The sequence below is a fragment of the Gopherus evgoodei genome, chromosome 2, assembly GCF_007399415.2.
Source record: "Gopherus evgoodei ecotype Sinaloan lineage chromosome 2, rGopEvg1_v1.p, whole genome shotgun sequence".
NCBI classification, from domain to species: domain Eukaryota; kingdom Metazoa; phylum Chordata; order Testudines; family Testudinidae; genus Gopherus; species Gopherus evgoodei.
The window spans coordinates 207376925-207400550 of record NC_044323.1 but is presented as its reverse complement, the minus strand read 5'-3'; the positions used below and the strand labels follow the sequence as shown (position 1 = coordinate 207400550).

Here is a 23626-nt window from a genome sequence, read left to right as displayed (position 1 = left end):
CCTAGGACAGCTTCCCCCTCCCCCCCCCTTTGTCAAAACCATTCCTGTACACATGCAAACCTACACGTACACAATATGGCGAATAGTGTCCCAATTTTCATTTGAAAAATCTCTCTGCCCCCTCTCCCCTATATCCACATTATTCACTCACTATTAATCTAGAAGTAATCAGGCTTTTATTTTATGCAACAGATTTCTTTTCAGATTCTATAACCAGTAATTTATATTAGAGTATTGTTAACAACTCTGGACATTAGCCCAATATTGCAAATTGAAGTCTTTGTATATTTTGAAAACCCAAAATAGAAGTAGTTATTTGGTTTCAAAAAGAGTTGCTGCACATGCTTGAGACCTCTCTTGCAAAATGTTTATAAGAATTTTTTTATATGTGTACTTCATTGCAGACATGTGTCAGTTGTATTGACACATTTGAGGCGGTTGCAGTTTGTTGTGATAATTATCTGTGAAATAAGACATCTGGAAAGTCCTTTTAACTTGATAGGCTATAATAGCACTGAAGGAATAGTTTTATATTGTTTTGTCAAGAATCTGCATAGAAAGGACTTTCCAAGTAAGTCAGTAAGCCACATGCCTAAATACAAAAGTCTGTTGAAAATTGCCCATTCGCCTAGCCTTATTAGGACAATCTAAGTGCGATCACTGTCTTTGCAAATTTGACTGACTGCGGGGCCTCCAGCAGGGGCTGCAAAGGCAGGGGGCATCCCATCACAGATAGGATTCCCTTCCTCTCTGCCCCTCTCCCTTTCCCCCCCCCCCCAAAAAGTCCACTGGCCCTGTGCGCCTGTCATTGAGGAAAGAGGAATTGCTTCCTCTCCCCGTTACCAAAAGCACCAATACCTCATGGGTGCTAAAAGCTCAAATTGCTTCCCATGTCTTCTCTTCTGCCAAAAGCCCCAAATATCTTTGAACTAGCTGTTAAAACCTTTATCCTCTTCCAACATCTCTTACAGTGTAGTTATGTTTCGACAACACAACCATCTGTGCCACATTAAACAATGAAAATATGAGGACAACAAAATGTAAATTAAAATTAATATCAACCAGGACATAAATAGTGCTTTACTTGTATTATTCATGTTCATGTTTAATTCAGTAAACTCAAACTGAGTTTACCTGTCTCTGCCACAGAATTTTCTATTTGCTTTTCATAGAAGTGCTGCAGAAACCAGCCTTACAGTGAAAATTGGATTTAATTTGTCACAGAGTATTTGGGTTCTTGGTTATGGTGCATTGTGTTAGCCTGCATACATTTCCCTGGCAAAACAACTAACATTTAAATCTGATACTCCTAGCCGTAACATGTGCCGTTACCCTTACATTTTGTAGCATATATTTGGATAAAACACCACAAAGAGGTCTGATATCCCTGTGGTATGTAAACACAGCAGGAACAAGGCAAAGTGTCTGGCTTAGCTTTGAATTTCTTTATTTTTGTTGAGTTGTGTCATACTGCCAACCTGAATGCCTTTTTAACATTCAAAATTATGTTGTATCCTTCCATACAATAAGCCTAATGTAAAATAAATACCTTGAAAAACTTAATTCTTGTTGGAAAAAATTAAGTCAGTAATAGCTTCTATTTTATCTTAACTTTCTGGCTGAATCCAACAGTGTATTCAAGATCTGCAATAAATTAGCCATGTAAAAACAGAACATTTTTTCTCAAGAAATAGAGTTCTACAGTTGCACAGTGGCATAAAGTGAACTGGATGCAACACTACAATTACTGAGGACAATTTTATTCATTCTGAATGCCACAGCTTTTAATATCTATAAGAAACAATAAACTCTTTGTCCATTGAATTTTTCTCAAGAATCCACAAATTTGTATAAAAGCAGTACAAACCAGAGAACCTTAATGAAACAGACACATACTATTTTCTTTAAAATATTTCAGCAAGTCTAGAAATAGTACTTTTAAAATAAAGTTCAGCTTGTGGACACTTTAATACCAGGGTAACAAGGAAAATTGCTTTGCTTGATTAAATTGTATAACTTTAAAAATAATGAGGGAGGGGGAGGGATAGCTCAGTGGCTTGAGCATTGGTCTGCTAAACCCAGGGTTGTGAGTTCAATCTTTGAGAGGCTACTTAGGGGCAAAATCAGTACCTGGTCCTGCTAGTAAAGGCAGGGGGCTGGACTCAATGACCTTTCAGGCTCCCTTCCAGTTCTGTGAGTTAGGTATATCACCATGTTTCTGCAGTGCTCAGTGTCACTAGATGTGATTAAAGTTAGGATGCATTTTATTCACCTTTGTCAATTAAATTCAGAAGTGAAAACACGATTTAGAGAAGGTGATGTATTCTGTATTTGAATTGTTAAAATAAACTCAGTTAAATAGAATAATGATTTTAAGTAAAACCTATCAAACATTTGTAGCTGAGCATTAACAATCCTCTAATTTGTTGGTTGCAAGTGTTTTTTCTAGAAAAGTGGAAGAGACATGAGGAACTGAGGTCGTTTGGGAATATTGATGCATATTTTTCCTTGTTGTCTGTCTATATCATGTACAATTAACTGAACATCAGTGCAGAAGGAAAGCATTCAGTCTTCATTTTGTGCAGATAGATACCAAGTATAGTAATAGCATTGTGCCAAAACAGGGAGTAGAAAAGAAAGATGGAGAGCTTGACTAGAAATGAGTGTAAGATATTGTTGTCAGCTGTTTTGACCTATTTATGAACAGCTTTGCCACATTTCTAACTAAATTATAAGTGAATATCAGAATTACCTGCGAACAAAAAAAAGCCATTCAGATTGACATGATTCTTGATTGTCAATATTTTGTTCTCTCATTCAGTTATGCTCTCCATTTGTTTCTCAAATATCCTCAGGTTTTAGTTCAGCCTGTGAAAGTTCCCCTGCACCCTGTATACGTATCTGACACACAGTTTTTAATCTACAAAACACTTTCTAATAAGTCAAATTTTGTCTAATTGAATGTATTAACCTATGTCTTAACCTCTGCATTGGTTTGCAGCAGGTAACATGGGTTGACATCTGTACTATTAAGGATCTTATGTACTTCAGTCAGTTCAGTTGTCTTCTTACCTAACTATTTAAGGCTAGGCTATCTTCCAGTGTGATAACTTGGTCACTGTGGTAGCATAGAATGTAAAAGTTCATATTAAGTCTTCCTCTTACATATCGTGTCCATGTGTGAAGATTAGATTAATTTAACTTTTAAAAGAGCTAAATATATATAAGGCGATGACTGTCAAGTGTTTGATGGGTATAAATGCCAAAGATGGAGAGCAGTTATTTGGGGAAACACATATGGTCAGTAATAGGAAAAAAAACCCTATACAAATTATCAGACTTCATGATGTATGACTTTGCAATAGTTTCACAAGCGAAATGAGGGAAAACAGTAGAAATGCTGTGGTGAGAAATGCTCCTGCATTGGCAGAGAAAGATGGCCTGGATGGACTTGTAGGTCTTCCCATCTTCTCAATTCTGTTTATCTATATTTATGTGAACTTCATAACTGGAGAGAATGGGAGAAACATCTAATGGCCATATAAAATTCACAAAATTTTCACTTTTTACAAGTATTGACTTTCTAGGAGCTCTGTTCTTATCCTGGGTTTAGGAAAGAATGGATATTTTTATGTACCATTTCAGTTCATAAAGACCTTTTCATAATGGAGAGAATTAAATTGATACACTATACTTTTTCAACTGTAAATCCTAATGTAGTGCTAACTTTTTATTTGGTCATATGTATTCTTCCAGTATTTACTTTGTAAATCATCCCTTGAACCATCCCCTGGGTTTTCTCTGGATCCCTTTTCTGAGAGACATTCCCTATAAAAAATTCATGCATATTTTTCTCTTCAGACTGTGAAATGCAAGGTCAAGTCTGCTTTGCTCTGTGTCTGAAACTAGGCACCTAGACAAAATTTACTACATCAAGTAATATTTATGTGAACATTGGAGCATATGTCCTGCAAATGACTGCATAATAGTTTAGACCTTCCCACCAAAAATGTTACAGATGTCGCTTCATGCTTTAAACAAATCTGTTTTATTTCTGAATTTGATAAACTTGGTAAGAGTGATGACTTAAATCTGTTGTCAAGGTGAACGATTGAGTTTCATGCTGTAAGTTCTTTAATGAGTTTTTTGGTCCCAATGGAATATCTATTTGAGACTCTGTACTCCTAAAAGTGATACAGAAAGACAGTGTCGATTGGTGTTAATTTCCCTGGCATACCTAGAGCTAATGAATAAGACTCTTCTACATAGCATGGTTTAGAACAGTGTAGGTTGACCTATGCCTCTGAACTAGGGCATACACAGTATGTTAAGTGAGATTCACAATAAAAGGAAAACAGATGGCAGTATTTAGGTGAGGGGGAGGGGAAGGAAGAGTTGCTTTATTGACTGTTCATTAATGAAAAAAATAATTTTATAGTTGTCTCATTTCTCAGTTATGAGCTAGCTAGGGTGACCAGATGTCCTGATTTTATAGGGACAGTCCTGATATTCAGGGCTTTTTCTTATATAGGCTTCTATTACCCACTACCCTCTGTCCCAATGTTTCATACTTGCTGTCTGGTCACTTCAGAGCCAGCAGTATGTAACAGGAAGGCAGTAATACACCTAGGCTCTTCTTGTGGGTTGTGGTAAGACTGTTTTGCTTATATTTTGTTTATTTTATCCATAACTCATTTATTTCCTTAAAGTATTTTGGAAACTCTTTAGTCATGGATTTAATAATATTGTAGAAGCAATTCAGGGTCTTTTTAAGGTTTTGTATCTATATTTTGTTTGAAGCTCCCTTTTCAGTGAAGCTTGGCAAATTTAGGTCTTTTATGTCTGTGCAGACTGGTCTCAAAATTGAGGGACAGCCCCGAAGTTTAATTTCATATGAACAAGTGCATCACCTGTTTTAATGTGGACTGGAGTATGCATGACTCTGGCTGTATTTTTTTTCCACAAAGTTTCGTTTTCATGGAGTAAAATGGCAGACGTCAGGGGACAAGATAGCATTTTATAAACACATTTTAGTGACCTTAATGAACAGAACTATGTTAAGAATGCTTACACACCTGAGAAAAGAAACAAAGAATTTCCATTTCCGTTGTGGTTACTGGACCCTTACTATGTTCATAATGTATTCTCTAGGAGGTTGAGGAGTGAAACAGTACTGTTAACAAAATAAAGCTCTAGCAACTATAAAAGTGAGCAGACATTCTAGGTTTTCTTTCATCGTTATGCTTGATATTTTATTTTTCCTCTGCTCTGCCTTTGAATGTTCTAGTCCCCTGAAACAAGGATCCTGCTCTGATGACTGGACAACTGAGGAGGAAGGAAAGGAAAACACAGAAACAGTACTGTTTCTTTTTGGAGAATTTTCTCCAGAGCTGCCTGTGTTTTCTTCTCCCTTCTCTCCTGCTTGCTGTCAAAGATGTGATCTTCAGGGTCAGGTCTGTTGGCTCCAGCCAGTGCTCAGTGCTGAAGGCATGTGCCCTCAGATTGTTTTTGATTTGCATACTTGGAGTTCTCTTGTACTCCTTTTTTTTTTGTACTGGACAACCAAATAGTAAGTGAAACATTGACTGAAACTCTAAATTTCTTTTTTGTGCCCTCTGAGATCAGTTTTTCACAGCAAAAAGTCTGTTTCCTATTTTCTGTGAATCTATCATGACCATAAAATAGTCATATGATTATTTATTCTAAGAAACTCAAATTCAGTTTGGTATCCAAATGATTCGAAAGGAGTAAACTCATCTGATAGTTGCTTGCTTGATTAATTTGTACCTGTGCATTTATTTTACAGGAGGTTGTTCTTCGATGAGCCATTTAGCTCCTGTGGATATAGTCAATCTGATGATGATGATCTTAACTGGGACCAGGTGAACACACTGTTAAAGCCCTCATCTGATCCATGGATGCCATCAGGTTGTTTCAGCTGAAACTCCTTTTCTTTCATTTTAGGCTTGTAGCGCTGTGTGACAGTGCTATTGATAGAACATTGCTTTATCTAAATCTTATTGCAGTTGTAGTACTTAGCTCTTAAATGTGATTTGGTTAACTGTGCAAAACGAAATTATATTTTGTTATGGTTAAAACTGTAGGCAAAAGGTTTCAAACTTTGATACCTGTAATTAGGGAAGAGAGAAGAAAACTACAATGAAGGAATAAAAATTAATATTGTAGTAGTAGTAGTAGATAGAAATCTTTTAAAAAGGAATATTCAAAGGGAAAAAAATCTTGGAGGGAAAACAAAGATGGTTTTAATATTTTTTTTTAAACAAACTGAAAGGTAATACAAACTGTTTTGAAGAGCAACACTCAAAAAAAGACTAAATAAGGGGCCAGATGCAAAATACTGAACAAAGTTCTGCTTATTATATGTGCTGTATGCACACAGTATTTAAAAAGCATTTTGATTGTGGTATCTCATGAAGGGAATGTGCTGTGGCCACAATCCCTAGTTCTTCTTCGAGTGATTGCTCACATCCATTCCAGTTAGGTGTGCGCGCCGTGCGTGCACGTTCGTCGGAAACTTTTTACCCTAGCAACTCCAGTGGGCCGGCAGGTCGCCCCCTGGAGTGACGCCGCCATGGCGCCCAATATATATCCCTGCCGGCCCGCCCGCTCCTCAGTTCCTTCTTACCGCCGTGTCGGTCGTTGGAACTGTGGAGCGCGGCATAGCTGTCCTCCACGTCCCTAGCTCTCCTAGTTCTCTATCGTTTATCTATCGTTCATCTCTAGTTCCATTATAGTTGTTAATTAGTTTGTTAAGCAGATAGTTAAGTTAAATAGTTGCTAAGTAGTTCTTTGCCGGGGGCTTAGCCCTTCCCGGCACCCGGCGCCAGGCTCATGCCTGTTTCGCCGGGCTTCAAGCAGTGTGCGGCCTGCAAGAAGCCCATGCCTACCAGCGATCCCCACGAAGCGTGCCTGAAGTGCCTCGGGGAATCGCACAGATCCGACAAGTGCCGCATCTGTAAGGCCTTTAAGCCGAGGACAAAGAAGGAGAGGGATCAAAGGCTCCGAACTCTCCTAATGGAGGCGGCACTTGACCCGACGGCTTCGCAGGCCGTGGTATCGGCACCGGCACCGGATCGCTCTGGCACCGAGAAGACTCCTCGGCACCGACCCTCTCCGGCACTGGAGTCAGAGCCAAGGCCGTCGAAGTCTGATACTCCGCCAGGAAGACCCGGCTAGAGCGCCCGGCCTCGACATCGGCCGTGCGCCGCCGGCACCGTCAGCACCGTTGACTCCGGGCCAGCGGGTCCGTTGAGTCCGGTACCCGCCGAGCTCCCCCATGAGATCTGGGGTTGAGATAGTGGTCCCGTCCACACCGGAGACCTTCGCCTCGGCTCGGGACCTTATTGCCCTGACTGAGCCCACTCGGCTGCCACCCCCGGTACCTCCGGTGCGGGTCGTGTCCAGAGGCAAGCCCATGATATCGGCACCGCCCAGAGACAGTCGTTCACGATCCAGGTCCCGACGTCTTGGGCGCTCCAGATCCCGACGCCGCTCGCAGTCCCGGCACCGCTCCCCTCAGCGGTACCGGTCGCACTCGTGGCACCGGTCGGCATCGAGACGGTCGCGGTCAGGCTCCAGTCCGTCGACACCGGCACCGCGATTCCAGGAGCGGTCCCGACGCTACTCGCCGCAACCGGTCGACCTCCCGGCACCGAGCTGGTGGCAGGTCCCGGTCGACCTTCCCGGCACCGAGCTGGTGGCAGGTCCCGGTCGACCTCCCGCACCGAGCTGGTGGCAGGTCCCGGCACCGAAGCGGCGCCTGGTACTGATCAGGATCCCGGCACCTGACAGATCCCGGTCCCGATCCCGATCCCGGCACCGATATGACTCCCGGCACCGGTCCCGGCACCGAGACGATCTTCCGTGCCGGCCCGCGCAGACCCTTACCATCCAGGTCGGCCCCACCATGGCCCTCGAGACAGCCGTCCGTATCGTCCCAGACGGACAGCGGGTATGCGCTGGGCACCGACAGGCAGGCGGCGCTGTTCGGTGATCCGCCGCTGCAGGACCAAGGCCCACAACAGTGGGGATTCTGGACACCCTGGGCATACCATCAGGCCCAGGGCCCCCAGCAGCTCCCTGCTAGACCGGCGACTGCGGAGCGTAGGGCCCCTGAAGCCTCGTTGTCTCGCCCCCCTCCCTCCCCGGAAGGGGAGGAAGGGTCCAAGCAGAAGGACTTCCGCTACGGCTCCGGAGGCAGAGAGCGAGGGCTGAGGAAAGACCCTCAGTTAGACCACTCTCGTGCCTGGGTCTCATCTTCCTCCTCCCCGGATGAGGCGGTGGCGGGTACCATCCTCCAAACAGTCCCCCCCCGCTGGATCTCAGGGCGCACCAAGACCTCCTCAGGCGCTTGGCTCAAAATCTGAGTCTGCAGGCAGAGGAGGGTCTCGGAGATAGAGGATCCAATTGTAACCATCCTCTCTTCTGATGCTCCCACCAGGGTCGCCCTGCCCTTCATACGGACCATCCAGGCCAACGCCAATACCATCTGGCAGTCCCCCGGCCTCCATCCCTCCGACAGCGAAAGGGGTCGAGAGGAAGTACATGGCCCCTTCTAGGGGATACGAATATTCTCCATGTACACCCGACTCCGGGTTCACTGGTGGTGCAATCAGTGAACGATAGGGAGCGTCACGGCCAGGAGGCTCCAGCCCCCAAATCCAGAGAAGCCAGGCGGGTGGACCTCCTTGGCCGTAAGGTGTATTCGGCTGGGGCGCTGCAGCTCAGGGTCTCCAACCAGCAGGCCCTGCTGAGCAGATATGCCTTTAATTCCTGGGTGGCAGTGGACAAATTTAAGGAGCTGCTGCCACAGGATGCCCGCCAAGAGTTTACGGCCATCTTGGACGAAGGCAAGAAGGTCGCACGCACGGCCTTACAAGCCTCCTTGGACGCTGCGGACTCGGCTGCCCGTACCCTCGCGTCAGGAGTTACGATGCGTCGCATCTCCTGGCTGCAGGTTTCCGGACTTCCGCCGGAGCTCCAGCATACCATACAGGACCTTCCTTTTCGAGGCCAGGGCCCTGTTTTCTGATAAGACAGACCCCAGACTCAAGAGTCTAAAAGACAACCGGGTTATTATGCGGTCCCTCGGGATGCACACCCCCGGACGCAGCGTAGACCCTTTAGGTCGCAACAACAGAAGCAACGTAGGCCGTTTTCCCAGTTCCGCCAGCGGCAGGACCTTTACAGGCGCCGCGGCAGGAACGGAAGCGCAGACAGTCGGGGAACCAAGGGGGGCAGAACCAAGGCTCCTCAAAACCCCCGCCTGGTCCTAAGCCTTCATTTTGAAGGTGCGCCCGAGGGCGCGGTAACAGTTTCCCCTATGGATCCTTCCCCCCCGTTTTCCAACCGCCTTTCGTTTTTCCTCCCGCTTGGTCCCAAATAACATCGGACCGCTGGGTCTTGAGCATGGTGCAGACAGGATCCGCCTGCAGTTTGTTTCATTTCCTCCTTCCCGCCCTCCTCGTCCCTCTTCAGGGACCCCCTCTCACGAGCAATTCCTTCGGCAGGAGGTGCAGACGCTTCCTCAGCAAAGGAGCTATAGAGGCGGTTCCGGAAAACGAGAAAGGCAAGGGGTTTTATTCCCGCTACTTTCTGATCCCCAAGGCCAAGGGGGGCCTCAGGCCTATCCTCGACCTGCGAGAACTCAACAAATACCTCGTGAAGTTGAAGTTCCGCATGGTATCCCTGGGGACCATTATTCCATCCCTGGATCCGGGAGAGTGGTACGCCGCCCTCGACATGCAGGACGCGTATTTCCACATTGCCATTTGGCCACGCCACAGACGCTTTCTCCGCTTCGTTGTGGGGGCTCTTCATTATCAGTTTGCAGTCCTCCCATTCGGCCTGTCCACGGCCCCGAGGGTGTTTACAAAATGCATGGCAGTTGTCGTGGCGCATCTTCGGCGCAACCGTGTCCACGTGTTCCCTTATCTGGACGACTGGTTGATTCGGGGCACGTCGGAACAGCAAGTCAACAGCCATGTCCGCGTGATCACCGGCATGTTTGCAAGTCTGGGCCTCTTGATAAACACAGACAAGTCCACCGTGAGGCCCACGCAGAAGGTGGAATTTATCGGGGCCGTCCTGGATGCCACTGTGGGCAGGGCCTCCCTGCCTCTGCAACGGTTTCAGACCATGGCGGCGATCGTTCAACGTTTGCGGTCAGCCCCATTGACGTCAGTGAGGACATGTCTAACCCTGTTAGGCCACATGGCGGCGTGCACCTTTGTGATCGACTACGCTCGGCTCCACATGAGGCCTCTCCAGCTGTGGCTTATCAGTCATTACAGGCCGGCAAGGCAACCGTTAGACATGTTAGTCACAATCCCCCAGAAGGTCTTAGATTCTCTCGGCTGGTGGTTAGACCAGTCCGTATTATGTGCGGGTCTTCCCTTCCACCCCTCTCAGCCCTCGGTATCCCTGACAACGGATGCCTCAGATCTAGGCTGGGGGGCCCACCTAGGGGCCCTGCGGACACAGGGCCTGTGGTCCCAGGAGGAGGTGGGGCTACACATCAACATGCGGGAGTTGAGAGCGGTCCGCCTTGCTTGTCAAGCGTTCTGTCATCAGCTTCAGGGTCGTTGTGTCGCCGTGTTCACGGACAACACGACGACCATGTACTATATCAACAAGCAGGGCGGCACCAGGTCCTCCTCCCTGTGCCACGAGGCGATACGACTCTGGGACTTTTGCGTAGCCCACTCCATTCACCTCAGGGCTTCCTTCCTCCCTGGAGTATGGAACACGCTGGCGGATCGATTGAGCAGATCCTTCCTGTCACACGAGTGGTCCCTTCGCCCGGACGTCGCTCTCTCCATTTTCCGGAGGTGGGGTTATCCCCGGGTGGACCTCTTCGCGTCCAAGGGGAACAGGAAGTGCCAAGCGTTCTGCTCCTTTCAGGGCAGGGAGCCGGGGTCGATAGCGGATGCCTTCCTCATCCAGTGGTCGACCCACCTGTACTATGCGTTTCCCCCGTTCCCTCTGGTCCACAAGGTCCTCCTGAAGGTGCGCAGAGACAGGGCTCTCGTGATCATGGTGGCCCCGGCATGGCCCAGGCAGCACTGGTACACCATGCTGCTGGACTTGGCCATAGCCGACCCAGTTCCCCTGCCCCTTCATCCGGACCTGATTACCCAGGACCACGGGACCCTCTGTCACCCAGACCTGCAGTCGCTGCACCTAGCGGCGTGGCTCCTGCGTGGCTGACTGGTTCCGAGCTGCGCTGCTCCACGCCTGTGAGAGAGGTGCTCTTGAGCAGCAGGAAACCGTCCACAAGAGCCACATATTCGGCGAAATGGAAGCGCTTCTCCTGTTGGTGCGTAGAGAGAAATCTCCGCCCTATGGAAGTTTCGGTAACCGAAATCTTAGACTACGTTTGGTCCCTCAAAGGGCAAGGTCTGGCCTTATCGTCGTTGCGAGTCCACCTAGCAGCTATCTCCACCTTTCACCCGGGTGCGGACGGTCGCTCCGTTTTTTCTCACCCGACGGTGTCGAGATTCCTGAAAGGGCTGGAACGTTTATTCCCTAACGTCCGTCCCCCTGCTCCAACCTGGGATCTTAACCTGGTGTTGTCCCGGCTCATGGGGCCCCCCTTTGATCCGTTAGCTACTTGCTCCCTGCTCTACCTCTCTTGGAAAACTGCCTTTCTAGTGGCTATCACCTCAGCTAGACGGGTGTCGGAGCTCCGAGCTCTTGTGGTAGACCCCCCATATACGGTCTTCCACAGGGACAAGGTGCAGCTGAGACCACACCCTGCTTTTCTGCCCAAGGTGGTCTCAGCCTTCCACGTCAACCAGAGATTTTCCTTCCGGTTTTTTTCCCAAACCTCACTCCTCAGGCAGGGAGCAGCAGCTCCACTCGCTGGATGTCCGTAGGGCTCTCGCGTTCTACATAGAGAGGACTAAGCCCTTCCGAAAATCCCCCCAGCTTTTCGTGGCGGTAGCAGATCGTATGAAAGGGCTTCCTATCTCCTCCCAGACGGTATCCTCTTGGGTTACGTCCTGTATCAGGACCTGTTATGACTTGGCCCATGTCCCTACGGGCCGTGTGACTGCGCATTCTACCAGGGCGCAGGCGTCGTCGCTGGCTTTCCTCGCCCGCGTGCCCATCCAGGAAATCTGTCGGGCAGCGACCTGGTCATCGGTCCACACCTTTGCTTCCCACTACGCCCTGGTCCAGCAGTCGAGGGAGGATGCGGCCTTCGGAACTGCAGTGCTCCGTGCCGCGACTTCTCACTCCGACCCCACCGCCTAGGTATGGCTTGGGAGTCACCTAACTGGAATGGATGTGAGCAATCACTCGAAGAAGAAAAGACGGTTACTTACCTTTGTAACTGTTGTTCTTCGAGATGTGTTGCTCACATCCATTCCACACCCGCCCTCCTTCCCCACTGTCGGAGTAGCCGGCAAGAAGGAACTGAGGAGCGGGCGGGCCGGCAGGGATATATATTGGGCGCCATCGCGGCGCCACTCCAGGGGGCGACCTGCCGGCCCACTGGAGTTGCTAGGGTAAAAAGTTTCCGACGAACGTGCACGCGCGGCGCGCACACCTAACTGGAATGGATGTGAGCAACACATCTCAAAGAACAACAGTTACAAAGGTGAGTAACCGTCTTATTCCAATGCAATATTTATTTTATTCTATTTCCATGAAATGCTCTTTTGCCTGTATCCTCTACCCCACATGTAAGAATTGAGACCTGTGCCTCAGGGTTGAAAACATTCATGGATATAAAATTCATTATTGATTATTTTCAAGGATGCCCTCCTGTGGGTCCCTTCTGTACTCCCTGACTGCCAACTCCTGTGATGTTGGCTGGGTAGCTTTTAGATATCGAGACGTCATGTAGTCATTGCTATCCACCTTCGAATGCCAAAAATAAAAACATCACCTCCTGAGTGTAGTGGTTTTTAACAGTACAGCACTTCCTCTGTATTAATGAACAGCACCAGCTATTATGTATTATCCTCACACTATGTAAGAAAATTATTTCTATTTTAAATATACCCAGACGGTTTGATAGCCTTACAGACTGGTGGTGGTGGTGGTGGTTGTTGTTTCATTAATGTCCCAGATAATTTAGTGCCGTAACATCCCAGTACTATACCTTAGGGGTTTGCTTGAAATCCCATTAATTGTCTTCTCTGTATAAGAATAAGAAAATGCTATTAAAGTGTATTTTTAAAAATACATAAAAACTATTAGAAGCAATCACTGCATGAGCGTACATAATAGTCCTTTAGTACATGCATCTATTGTTCAAAGATCCCTTCTTCAACCTATTATAATAATTCTGCCAACTAAGTGATATAAAAGGAGAGTTTAGGGTCTAATCGACATGGCTGATTCTTAGTAAGTTTATAGCAGTAGTTGTCTAATGAATTTAATTGGCCAGACCACTTTGTCAAAGAGAATTATCTCATGGGTCCTAACCTCCCATTGAACATTACAGTTCTGCACTGCTTGGTTCCAATGTTTCATTCAGTGTGACAATGGATGTGTAAAGTATGTGCTGACTTGTGGTTATCTACCATGCACCCTTTCCTAAATACATCCTCAGAGGTCACCAAATACATGGGGGCATGGAAAATATTATTCACCAGAGAGCAGGGGGTTGTTGGATGGAGAGAAGAGAATAGGAAGGGCTGGGGAAATTTGAGGGGCAGATGTAAGTGATAGTGTTGTTATACTCTGTGGTAGAAATGCACATGGCTGGTTGGGGGGAGTGGAGAAACATCCTTAGGAATCTTGCAAAAACCTGGGATTTTGGATCTACAGCAGTTATATGGACCTTCTTCCTAGAAAACAAGAAGCAGGGAAAGCCAGGGTGCTCTCTGGATATATATCTGTCACTGCCAGTCATCTATTATTATAGACGGAATCAGATCTGGTGTTGACACTTGCACTGAAATGCCTTTCCACTTTCCTTTCGGTTTCCTATGTCTAAATTAGAACTCTTTAAAACAAATGCTCCTGTTGACTGACTGACTACTGGGATTTGACCTTCGTGTTAGAGTTCATCCTACTTGTTTAAGGATGTTTTAGAAGATTCCTTATAAAGTTGGTCCTTGTCGTCTAGCCCTGCCACTTGCTATATAAATTTCTAGAGCATTTTATTAATGAATAGTAAAATTTCTCAAACAGGTGCTAGTGCAAAAGAATCAATATCTTAATACTTGAATTGCTTTCAGTACAAACCATATCTTCTTGTCCTCAGAGTCGTCATGGTGCTAACAGTTCAATGTCTATTTGAGGGTTTCTCGTCAACTTTCCCTCTTTCTGTTCATGTAAGGGAAGAGATTTCAGGAAGTTTCCCCAATTTGGGGCTATTTGGAACACCTCAGACGGGTTTTTGCTCTACTACAATTTGATGAATGTACTTTTCAAGGTGCTCAGTTTCCAAGGACGATGATCTAGTTAATGTAGGTAGTGTTATTGTTAGAGAAAGGAAAATGACTTGTATGTAATATAATTTATCATATGTCACTTGACTTGATTCTTTGTCCTCCTGCCTTCCTGTCAGAGTGGGAGGTGAAAATCCTTTATGTGTTAACTTCCTGGTTATCTAGTTACATGGATATTTAATTTGGGAATAAATTATATTTGAGAGATTAAGGAGCTCTTTTCTCTCCATTCAGAAAGGAAGTGAAATGTTCTCGGAGTTCTGGACAAGAACATGGACAATTGCTCTCTGGAAAGGACATACATACTGATGCTTTGAAAGGTCAAAAACCCCTTTGAGAGCAGAGGAATTTTCATTTGTCAAACAATAAAGGCAACAGATTCAAGGGCAGAGATCCAGTCAAGTAGTATCAATTTTTTCTCGTCACTTGGTGTAGACATTTTTTTTCTTTTCTTCTTGTTCAAATCGTTTTCTTGACAATTTTAATTAATTTTCAGTTAGCCTTGAACAATGAGTTATTCGAAATGTTAAAAAAAATTGATTTGAAGTAGTTTGTCAGCAGTTTCTGAGCTACATATTTTAGAAAAACTAATTTCTGATGGTAATGAATAGAACATCTTAGATTAATGGTTTGTGGGGAATTCTTGACTTTCACAGCAAAAAGTTTTATGCCACAGTATTAAAATACTAGACTAAAACAAGTACACTCAGTTCAGTAGTCCCTTGGCAACAGCAAAATTAATGTATATGACATGGCTAATTTTAGGCAGTATGCTTCAGTGAGTGAGTTGATGTCAAAATATAACATTTCATATTAATTAGGTGGCAGTGGGGGGAAGCACACCATTTAGTTCTTGAATTGGGTATTTGATTTATTTTACTCCACAGAGACTATTAAAGGTTAAGATAGCTCTGCTTCAAATAGATAGCTGTGTTAGCTTTAAGCAGTAAACTATTTAAATAGGACCAAAAATAAGAAGTATTATATTGCAAAAAAAAGAGAGGATTTTTAGAATTCCTAATATTTACCAAAATTCTTTTGTCAGATTTACAGTGTTGTAACATCTTTCTGAACTGCATTAAAAATAAAAGCTGGAATCAAATGTGTTTTTACAACACTTTGCACAATGGGGTTCTGATCTTAATTGGGGCCTTGGCATGCTACTGCACTGCAAACATAAATAATGAATTAATTGTTACTAAAAGAAGTAGGAGCATTCAGTGTCCTGTTTTATTTGGAAACTATCATCAATTTACTATAGATGTTAATCTGAAAATGGATAGAACAGACCAAGAAAGGAATGAAATTTGTGCATTTATACACAAAATCATATAGCCTGAATATTTGTTTAAAGTATTACGAGCAGGGCCGGCTCTAGCCATTTCGCCGTGCCAAGCATGGCGACACGCTGCAGGGGGCGCTCTGCAGCTCGCTGGTCCCGTGGCTCCGGTGCCTGCGGGAGGTCCACGGGAGCCGCCTGCCGCCCTCCCAGCAATCGGCAGGGCGTCCCCATGGCATGCCGCCCCAAGCAAGCGCTTGGCGTGCTGGGGTCTGGAGCTGGCCCTGGTTACGAGTCAAGTGTACAGGGAGTCAGCTGAAATAAACAGTTTAGTTTTAGAGTTTAGTTTAGTAACTTATTTCAGAAAAGATGTTCACACGATGAAAATAAATTCATTTAAACTGTAAATTTGGCTTCACAATTACATCATCTTATTCCTGCACATGAAAATTCTATACCAATGGTGGCCATTCCTTCTCTCTAACCCTCCATCTCTCTCCTCACATTCTTACTTTATGAACTTTTATCTTTTATAAATGATATTAGAAAACCAGATTTGATTAACATAGTATAATATTCAGTAGTTACATCTAACTGCATAGCCCGACTGAATTCCTGCCCCTTGTTACTTTGACATAATGGCATGCATGCCTTACTGAAAATTGTGCAAATGATTAAATCCTGTTATAGCTGCAGGAAAACGTATGAAGAGCATAAGGAATTATTTTGGACCAGTGATCAATATCTGACCTCTTACTAGCAGACTGGGTTAGGAGCTGAGTTTTTGTTTTAGGTTAATTGTCCCTTGGCTGGGATTCCTGCTAATATGGTCCCTAGAGATGCCACCTCCTCCCCCCAATGTGTTTGTACCATATAATGAAATAATAGGCTGTAGAAGAAAAAATTTCTTCATCCAATTACAATCTGCCCTCTGCCTGATCTCAGGCTCCTTTCCACACCCGTTTTACTCCTTTTCTCTTTCTTGCTTGTGTTCTGTTTCTGTCTCTCAGGCCTGGTCTACACTACACGTTTAAACCGAATTTAGCAGCGTTAAACCAATTTAACCTTGCACCTGTCCACACAACGAGGCCCTTTATATCGATATAAAGGGCTCCTTAAATCGGTTTCTGTACTCTCCCCCGACAAGAGGAGCAGTGCTGAAATTGGTATTGCCATGTCGGATTAGAGTTAGTGTGGCCGCAAATCGACGGTATTGGCCTCCAGGCAGTATCCCACAGTGCACCATTGTGACCGGTCTGGAAAGCAATCTGAACTCGGATGCACTGGCCAGGTAGACAGGAAAAGCCCCGCGAACTTCTGAATTTCATTTCCTGTTTGCCCAGCGTGGAGTTCTGATCAGCATGGGTGGCGATGCAGTCCCAAATCCAAAAAGAGTTCCAGCATGGACCGTACGGGAGATACTTGATCTGATCGCTGTATGGGGAGAGAAATCTGTTCTATCAGAGCTCCGTTACAGAAGACAAAATGACAAAGCATTTGAAAAAATCTCCAGGCTGTGATAGACAGAGGCCACAGCAGGGACTCAGCACAGTGCTGCATGATAAGTGTAACGGAAAGCCAAAGAATAAAATGGACGCTTATGGAGGGAGGGAGGGGGTACTGAGGACTCCAGCTATCCCACAGTCCCCGCAGTCTCCGAAAAGCATTTGCATTCTCAGCTGAGCTTCCAATGCCTGTAGGGTCAAAAACATTGTCTGGGGTGGTTCAGGATATATCTTGTCAATTTACTCCTCCCCTCTCCATGAAAGAAAAGGGAAAAAAATCATTCCTTGCCATTTTTCAGTGTCACCGTATGTCTACTGCATGCTGCTGGTAGACGCAGTGCTGCGGTACTGAACAGCAGCATCCTCTCCCCTTCCTTTCCTGATGGCAGACGGTACAAAATGGTGGAAAACCATCATCATCCCATGAGTGCTCCTGGCTGGCCTCGGTGAAGTGGGCCGAGGGCACCTGGGTAAAAATGGGAATGACTCCCTGTCATTCCTGACAGATGGTACAAAATGCTTGGTAACTGTCTTCATCATAGCAGCTGGAGCCTGAGCTCCATCAGCCTGCCCCCCCCCAACTTTCATGTCTAAAGAAAAGATTCTGTACTCCCTGGACTATCATAGCAGCGGGAGGTTGCGCTCCTCTCCCCCACACCCTTTAATGTCCTGCCTGAACTATCATAGCAGCTGAAGGCTGCCTCCCCCTCATTTTATCTCACTAAAAAGTCAGTATTTCTTATTCCTGCATTCTTTATTACTTCGTCACACAAATGGGGGGACATTGCAACAGTAGCCCAGGAGGGTTGGGGGAGGAGGGAAGCAACGAGTGGGGTTGTTGCAGAGGCACCCTCTAGAATGGCGTGCAGCTCATCATTTCTGCGGGATCTCGGGGGCTCTGACCCAGAGCGCTGTGCTCTCTGGTAGACTTGCCCCATATTCTAGGCAGGACTGACTCTATTTTTAGACAAAACATAAAGAAGGGAATGACCCAGGGAGTCATTCCCATTTTTGTCCATGCGCCCCCGACTGACCTCAGCAAGGCCAGCCAGGAGCACCCATAACAGCAGCAGACGGTAGAAAATGATTGATAACGGTCATCTCATCGCCAATTTACAATGGCAGATGGTGCAATAGGGATGTAACCTCTCTGCTGCCTTACAAAGGCAATTGAATGCTGCTGTGTAGCTCTGCAGTACCGCTTCTGTCAGCAGCATCCAGTACACATACAGTGACAAAAGGCAAAACAGGCTCCATGGTTGTCATGCTATGGCATCTGCCAGGGCAATCCAGGGGAAAAAGGGCGTGAAATGATTGTCTGCTGTTGCTTTCACGGAGGAAGGATTGAGTGACGACATTTACCCAAAATCACCCGCGACACTGTTTTTGTCCCATCATGCATTGGGATCTCAACCCAGAATTGCAATGGGCGGGGGAGACTGCAGGAACTATGGGATAGTTATGGGATAGCTACCTACAGTGCAATGCTCCTCAAATCGACGCTAGCCTCCGTACATGGATGCACACCACCAAATTAACGTGCTTAGTGTGGCCGTGTGCACTCGACTTTATACAATCTGTTTTACAAAACCGGTTTATGTAAAATCGGAATAATCCCGTAGTGTAGACATTCTAGCATTCCCTTCGTACCTGTCCCCATCCCATCCCGTTCCCCTCCCCCCCCCCACACCATGTACACCTTTGCTGATGTCCTGACAAATGCATCATGGAGCCTCAGTGTTCTGAAGATAGCTTCTTGCTCCAAACTCATTATCTCTGGAGTTTCCTCAGAGAAGCCCCAGAGTGGCATAATAATAATTCTAATACTTGGTCACTTAATGGTGCTTTACATTATTGTCAAAGCAGAGTACAGAGATTCTTGAATTATCACATGCCCCTGATATGCATAGGAATGTATTTACGTAATACATGAGATTTGTAGAGAGCAGCTGGCCCTGCAATTATGAAACCTCACAATGACACTTGGTGGGTGGCCAAAAAAGTAGGGAGGGGAGGCAGAACTTGGATCAGGAAAAGAGAAGAATAGAAGAGAAGAGAGCAATGTAGCTGAATGGATAAAGAATGAGAAAAAGTTAGGATGTAGGCTGGAGTTGGGGGATCTATGTCAAGGAGATGACTGTACTCAGACGGAGGACAGGAAGCAGGATCAGATTCTAGATCACAGGATTGAGAAGGAATTAGATAGGGATCTGCAGAAAAAGGTGGGATGAAAGAGAATATTCAAATGGCTCAGATAAGAATCTGAAGTTGTTCAGACTCTTCTGAATCAAATAATGTTCCCCTATTATCAGTTTGCATGCTGCAGATGTGACTCTTCTCACTGATTGTGTTGTAATGATAAATGTAAGTGAGAAATAGAAATATTACCAATAGTGTGCTTATGTGTTTGGCACTTCCTGCTTATAATTTTCATTAGTGTTCTTGTAATAAAATACTTAATTCAGTTGTGCGCCGTCCTTTCTGCTTCACAGTCCTTCCTCAGTTAATTTCCAAAGTGTAGTGGAATCATTTCTCTTATCTGCGGCAGCAGTTTGATGTCAATGAAAGAATGTCATTGAATTCACAGAGTGGCTGATCTCTCATTCTGTTGTGATTTCGGATTGTTCAAGATCAGTTGTAAATCATGCAGTCACAGGCTACCTTTTGGATACTCAAAAGGTGTTCTAAGTTTAACTACCTTCATGCTATTCATAAATGTGGTATTGGTCAAATTTTGGGGGAGGAATTTTGTCTGTATCGTGTGAGATGAAAAATATGTGATTTTCATAGTTGTTTTTGGATGTGGTTATGCTTATTTGCATCATGTATACAGAGCACTGCTGAATGCATAACAATACACATACAATTCATTGGCAAATTCACATAATGTTTGATGCAAATGATTATATTTTAAGTAAGTGGCCTGTTAATATATGGCTAACTGATATTCCATACAATGAGATAGTGATTACATTAAGTCTTTAATATTAAGGACCTTTAAGTGGTTGAAGTTACAATTACACAAATTTATTTTTATGTCAGAATGTCATTATCCCTCTCTGGAAGGTGGATAAATCTAATAGAAATCAATTGATTAGCCTACTATTTTAAATTCAAATAGTGTCTAACCATAAAGTGGTTATGGTACTTTGCTTTGATTACAAGAGCAGTGTTTTAGCATTTAATATATTTTCTCAGTAGGTTTTGTTTTCCTATTTAGCAGCAATGTTCCTGCTTCATTTAAATTTTTGTAGCATAGGATTATATGTCACCATATCTCTCTCATGATGAGCTGTTTCTCCTAAGTAATGCTAAATAGCTATGTTCTGAGGTTTGTTCAAGTGTTATCTACAGAAAATGTAAATTAACATCAAAAGGTGGGATTGGCATGTGCCACATTCTTTGTTTAAAATTCCATGACAAATAAAATGTAACTTTAAGATTTTACAACACTGGAAAATGAAGCGTATTATTCTGCCCGAGTGGTACCAATACAAGCTTTCCTCTATAGCCTCAAATGGGTGCCTTTCAAACACCCAGAAAGTAGTTCACTTTACGTATCTTGTCAATGTTTGGAGCCTCTGCTGAGACTGCCAATAAGGGTGCCACTAACAGTGGCTGAATTTGTCATGTGATGACTGTAGCCTGATTTTAGGATGTCCTGATAATATTATTTTGGATATGGGAATTTAGTTTATTAATATTTTATTTTATCTTAATAATATTAATAATTATTAATATTAATTAGTATGGGTTTAGGCTCGCCAATCTGTTTGATCAGAAGATAAAAGTTCTTGTCCTGAATCAGGCTCCACAGAACTTATAAAGGACAGATATTGATTTTAATAAGTCTTCAAGGCTATAATAAGTAAAATGGTAAAATACTCAAGAGTTACAAAGTTACAATTGCATTTCTGCTATTGAAGAGATACGTATGAGAATATAGTATTATATGCAACAAATCTTTGATTAATATACTCACACTCTTCCTTGATAACCTGGTGGTAAGAAACACAGGACCAGCCTCGCAGTTCGGGTTTCTCAATTCTTGAGTGAGGGATGCAGTGCTTAGAAAATCCTAAGAACTGTTAAAGATAGCTAGAGTTTACTTGACTATCTTAAACTTAAATCAAAACCTAATAAATAAACTAAGAATAAAACTTAGGGAAACCAAGCTTACCCTAGTTCCCTTGAAACTTAAAGTTTAAGAAGAACAAGTATAGCCTACAAATAGTAGCAATCATCATAGATAGAGTGGAAGAAGTGAGAGAGAAATGGAGATAGCGAGAAATGGAGTGCATGAAAAAGAGAAATGGAGAAAATGGAAATCTAAAGCTAGTAAGCAAATGGAGATACTCTATTGAGGGTGGTTACCTCTTTTATAGGGCAAATGCTGGATCTCCTTCCTCTTATGCCCAAATCTTTCATCACCCACAGAAATGTTAGGGTACACTTACCCCATAGGCTAGTATGTATGTGCATATTGATGACAGCTATGTACGCACATTAGTCTCTTGTGGTGTACTTGTTAAGTCTGTGGGAAAACCTCCCTATGCCATTCATCATTGTCTATCAGTCTAAATAAAAGGTCATAGACAGAGGCGTGGGTACTCATCTATTTAGATGACAAGATATAGGTCAACTTTGCTTTCTGAATAAAAGGTATTAATATAGATATGCCAACTTTGGTTTAGCTTAACATACAGGATATGGCTTGTAGGTCTCTTGCATTACAGTCAAACTTACTTTAATATAAATCTATAAACCTATTACAATAAACCAAATACTTAAACTATAAGAAAAGATACACACATACGCACACACGTAAGCAAGCAGATTAGTCCTATAGGCTACAGACACGAGTCATGAAGTATTGTTTTTGTGACCCTATCCAACACCTTCCTGTTGTTTCCTCATTTACTTGAGGCTTGTCTACAATATAATTTGTAATCTGCTCAGGCCAGGGACGTTGTCTGTCTGTTCTTGGAGGTTCCTAGCATAACTTTGGTCATTGTACAAATAATTTAATATTAAAAGCATTCACCCTTATTCTCATGAGGAGGGAGCGTGTGGGGGGAGGGAAACCATTACAGAGATGACCACATTTTTCTTTTCTGAACAGTCCACTTCCCTTGGTCAGAAATGTGTGTTTTGTTTTTTTGTTTTTCCAAATTGTATGAATTCTGTTGAACTTGTATAATATACTGGTAACCCTAGCCCAGTTCAGGGGAAATTGGTATTCTCTATTTTCTCTTTTGTAACATTTGCTAAAAGTTGCTTGTGGCTAGAGCACAGAAGAGTTCATGTTTCACTCTGAATCATAGGGTAATAGATTAGTTCCCATCATCTGCAGGGCTGAGATGTGATGGTGATATGTAGGGCTGTCAAGTGATTAAAAAAATTAATTGCAATTAATCACATGATTAATCCCACTGCTAGACAATGTTGTTAAATATTTTTGGATGTTTTCTACATTTTCAAATTGATTTCAATTACAACATAATACAAAGTGTACAACACTTATTTTATATTTATTTTTATTACAAGTATTTGCACTGTAAAAAAACAAAAGAAATAGTATTTTTCAATTGACCTAATACAAGTACTGTAGTGCCATCTCTTTATCATAAAAGTTGAACTTACAAATGTAGAATTATATACAAAAAAACTACATTCAAAAATAAAACAAAGTAAAATTTTAGTGCATGTAGATCCACTCAGTCCTACTTCTTGTTCAGCCAATTACTCAGACAAACAAGTTTGATTACACTTGCAGGAGATAATGCTGTCTACTTCTTCTTTACAATGTCACCTGAAAGTGAGAACAGGTGTTCTCATGGCATTGTTGTAGCCGGCATCGCAAGATATTTGTGCCAGATGTGCTAAAGATTCAAATGTCCCTTCACGCTTCAGCCACCATTCCAGGGCATGTGCGACCATGCTAATGACGGGTTCTGCTCAATAACAGTCCAAAGCAGTGCGCAACGACGCATGTTTATTTTCATCATCCTAGTCAGATGCCACCAGCAGAAGGTTGATTTTTCTTTTTTGGTAGTTCGGGTTCTGTAGTTTCTGCATTGTAGTGTTGCTCTTTTAAGACTTCTGAAAGCATGCTTCACACCTCGTCCCTCTGAGATTTTGGAAGGCACTTCAGATTCTTAAATCTTGGGTCGAGTGCTGTAGCTATTTTTACAAATCTCACATTGGTACCTTCTTTGCGTTTTGTCAAATCTGCAGTGAAAGTGTGCTGGGTCATCATCCAAGACTGCTCTAACATGAAATATATGGCAGAATGCAGATAAAACAGAGCAGGAGGCATGCAGTTCTCCCCCAAGGAGTTCAGTCAGAAATTTAATTAATGCATTATTTTTTGAATGAGCATCATCAGCATGGAATCATATCCTTCGGAATGGTGG

At 44.0% G+C, this 23626-nt stretch overlaps 1 protein-coding gene across 1 annotated transcript in view; it reads left to right on the top strand.

The window, feature by feature from the left end:
• PTPRM (protein tyrosine phosphatase receptor type M) overlaps positions 1–23626 on the top strand; it is a 719823-nt gene that overhangs the window by 170172 nt on the left and 526025 nt on the right. The window contains 1 exon segment of the mRNA XM_030552787.1: positions 5807–5928. Coding sequence (XP_030408647.1) covers positions 5919–5928 — 10 coding nt within the window. The 5' untranslated portion in view covers positions 5807–5918.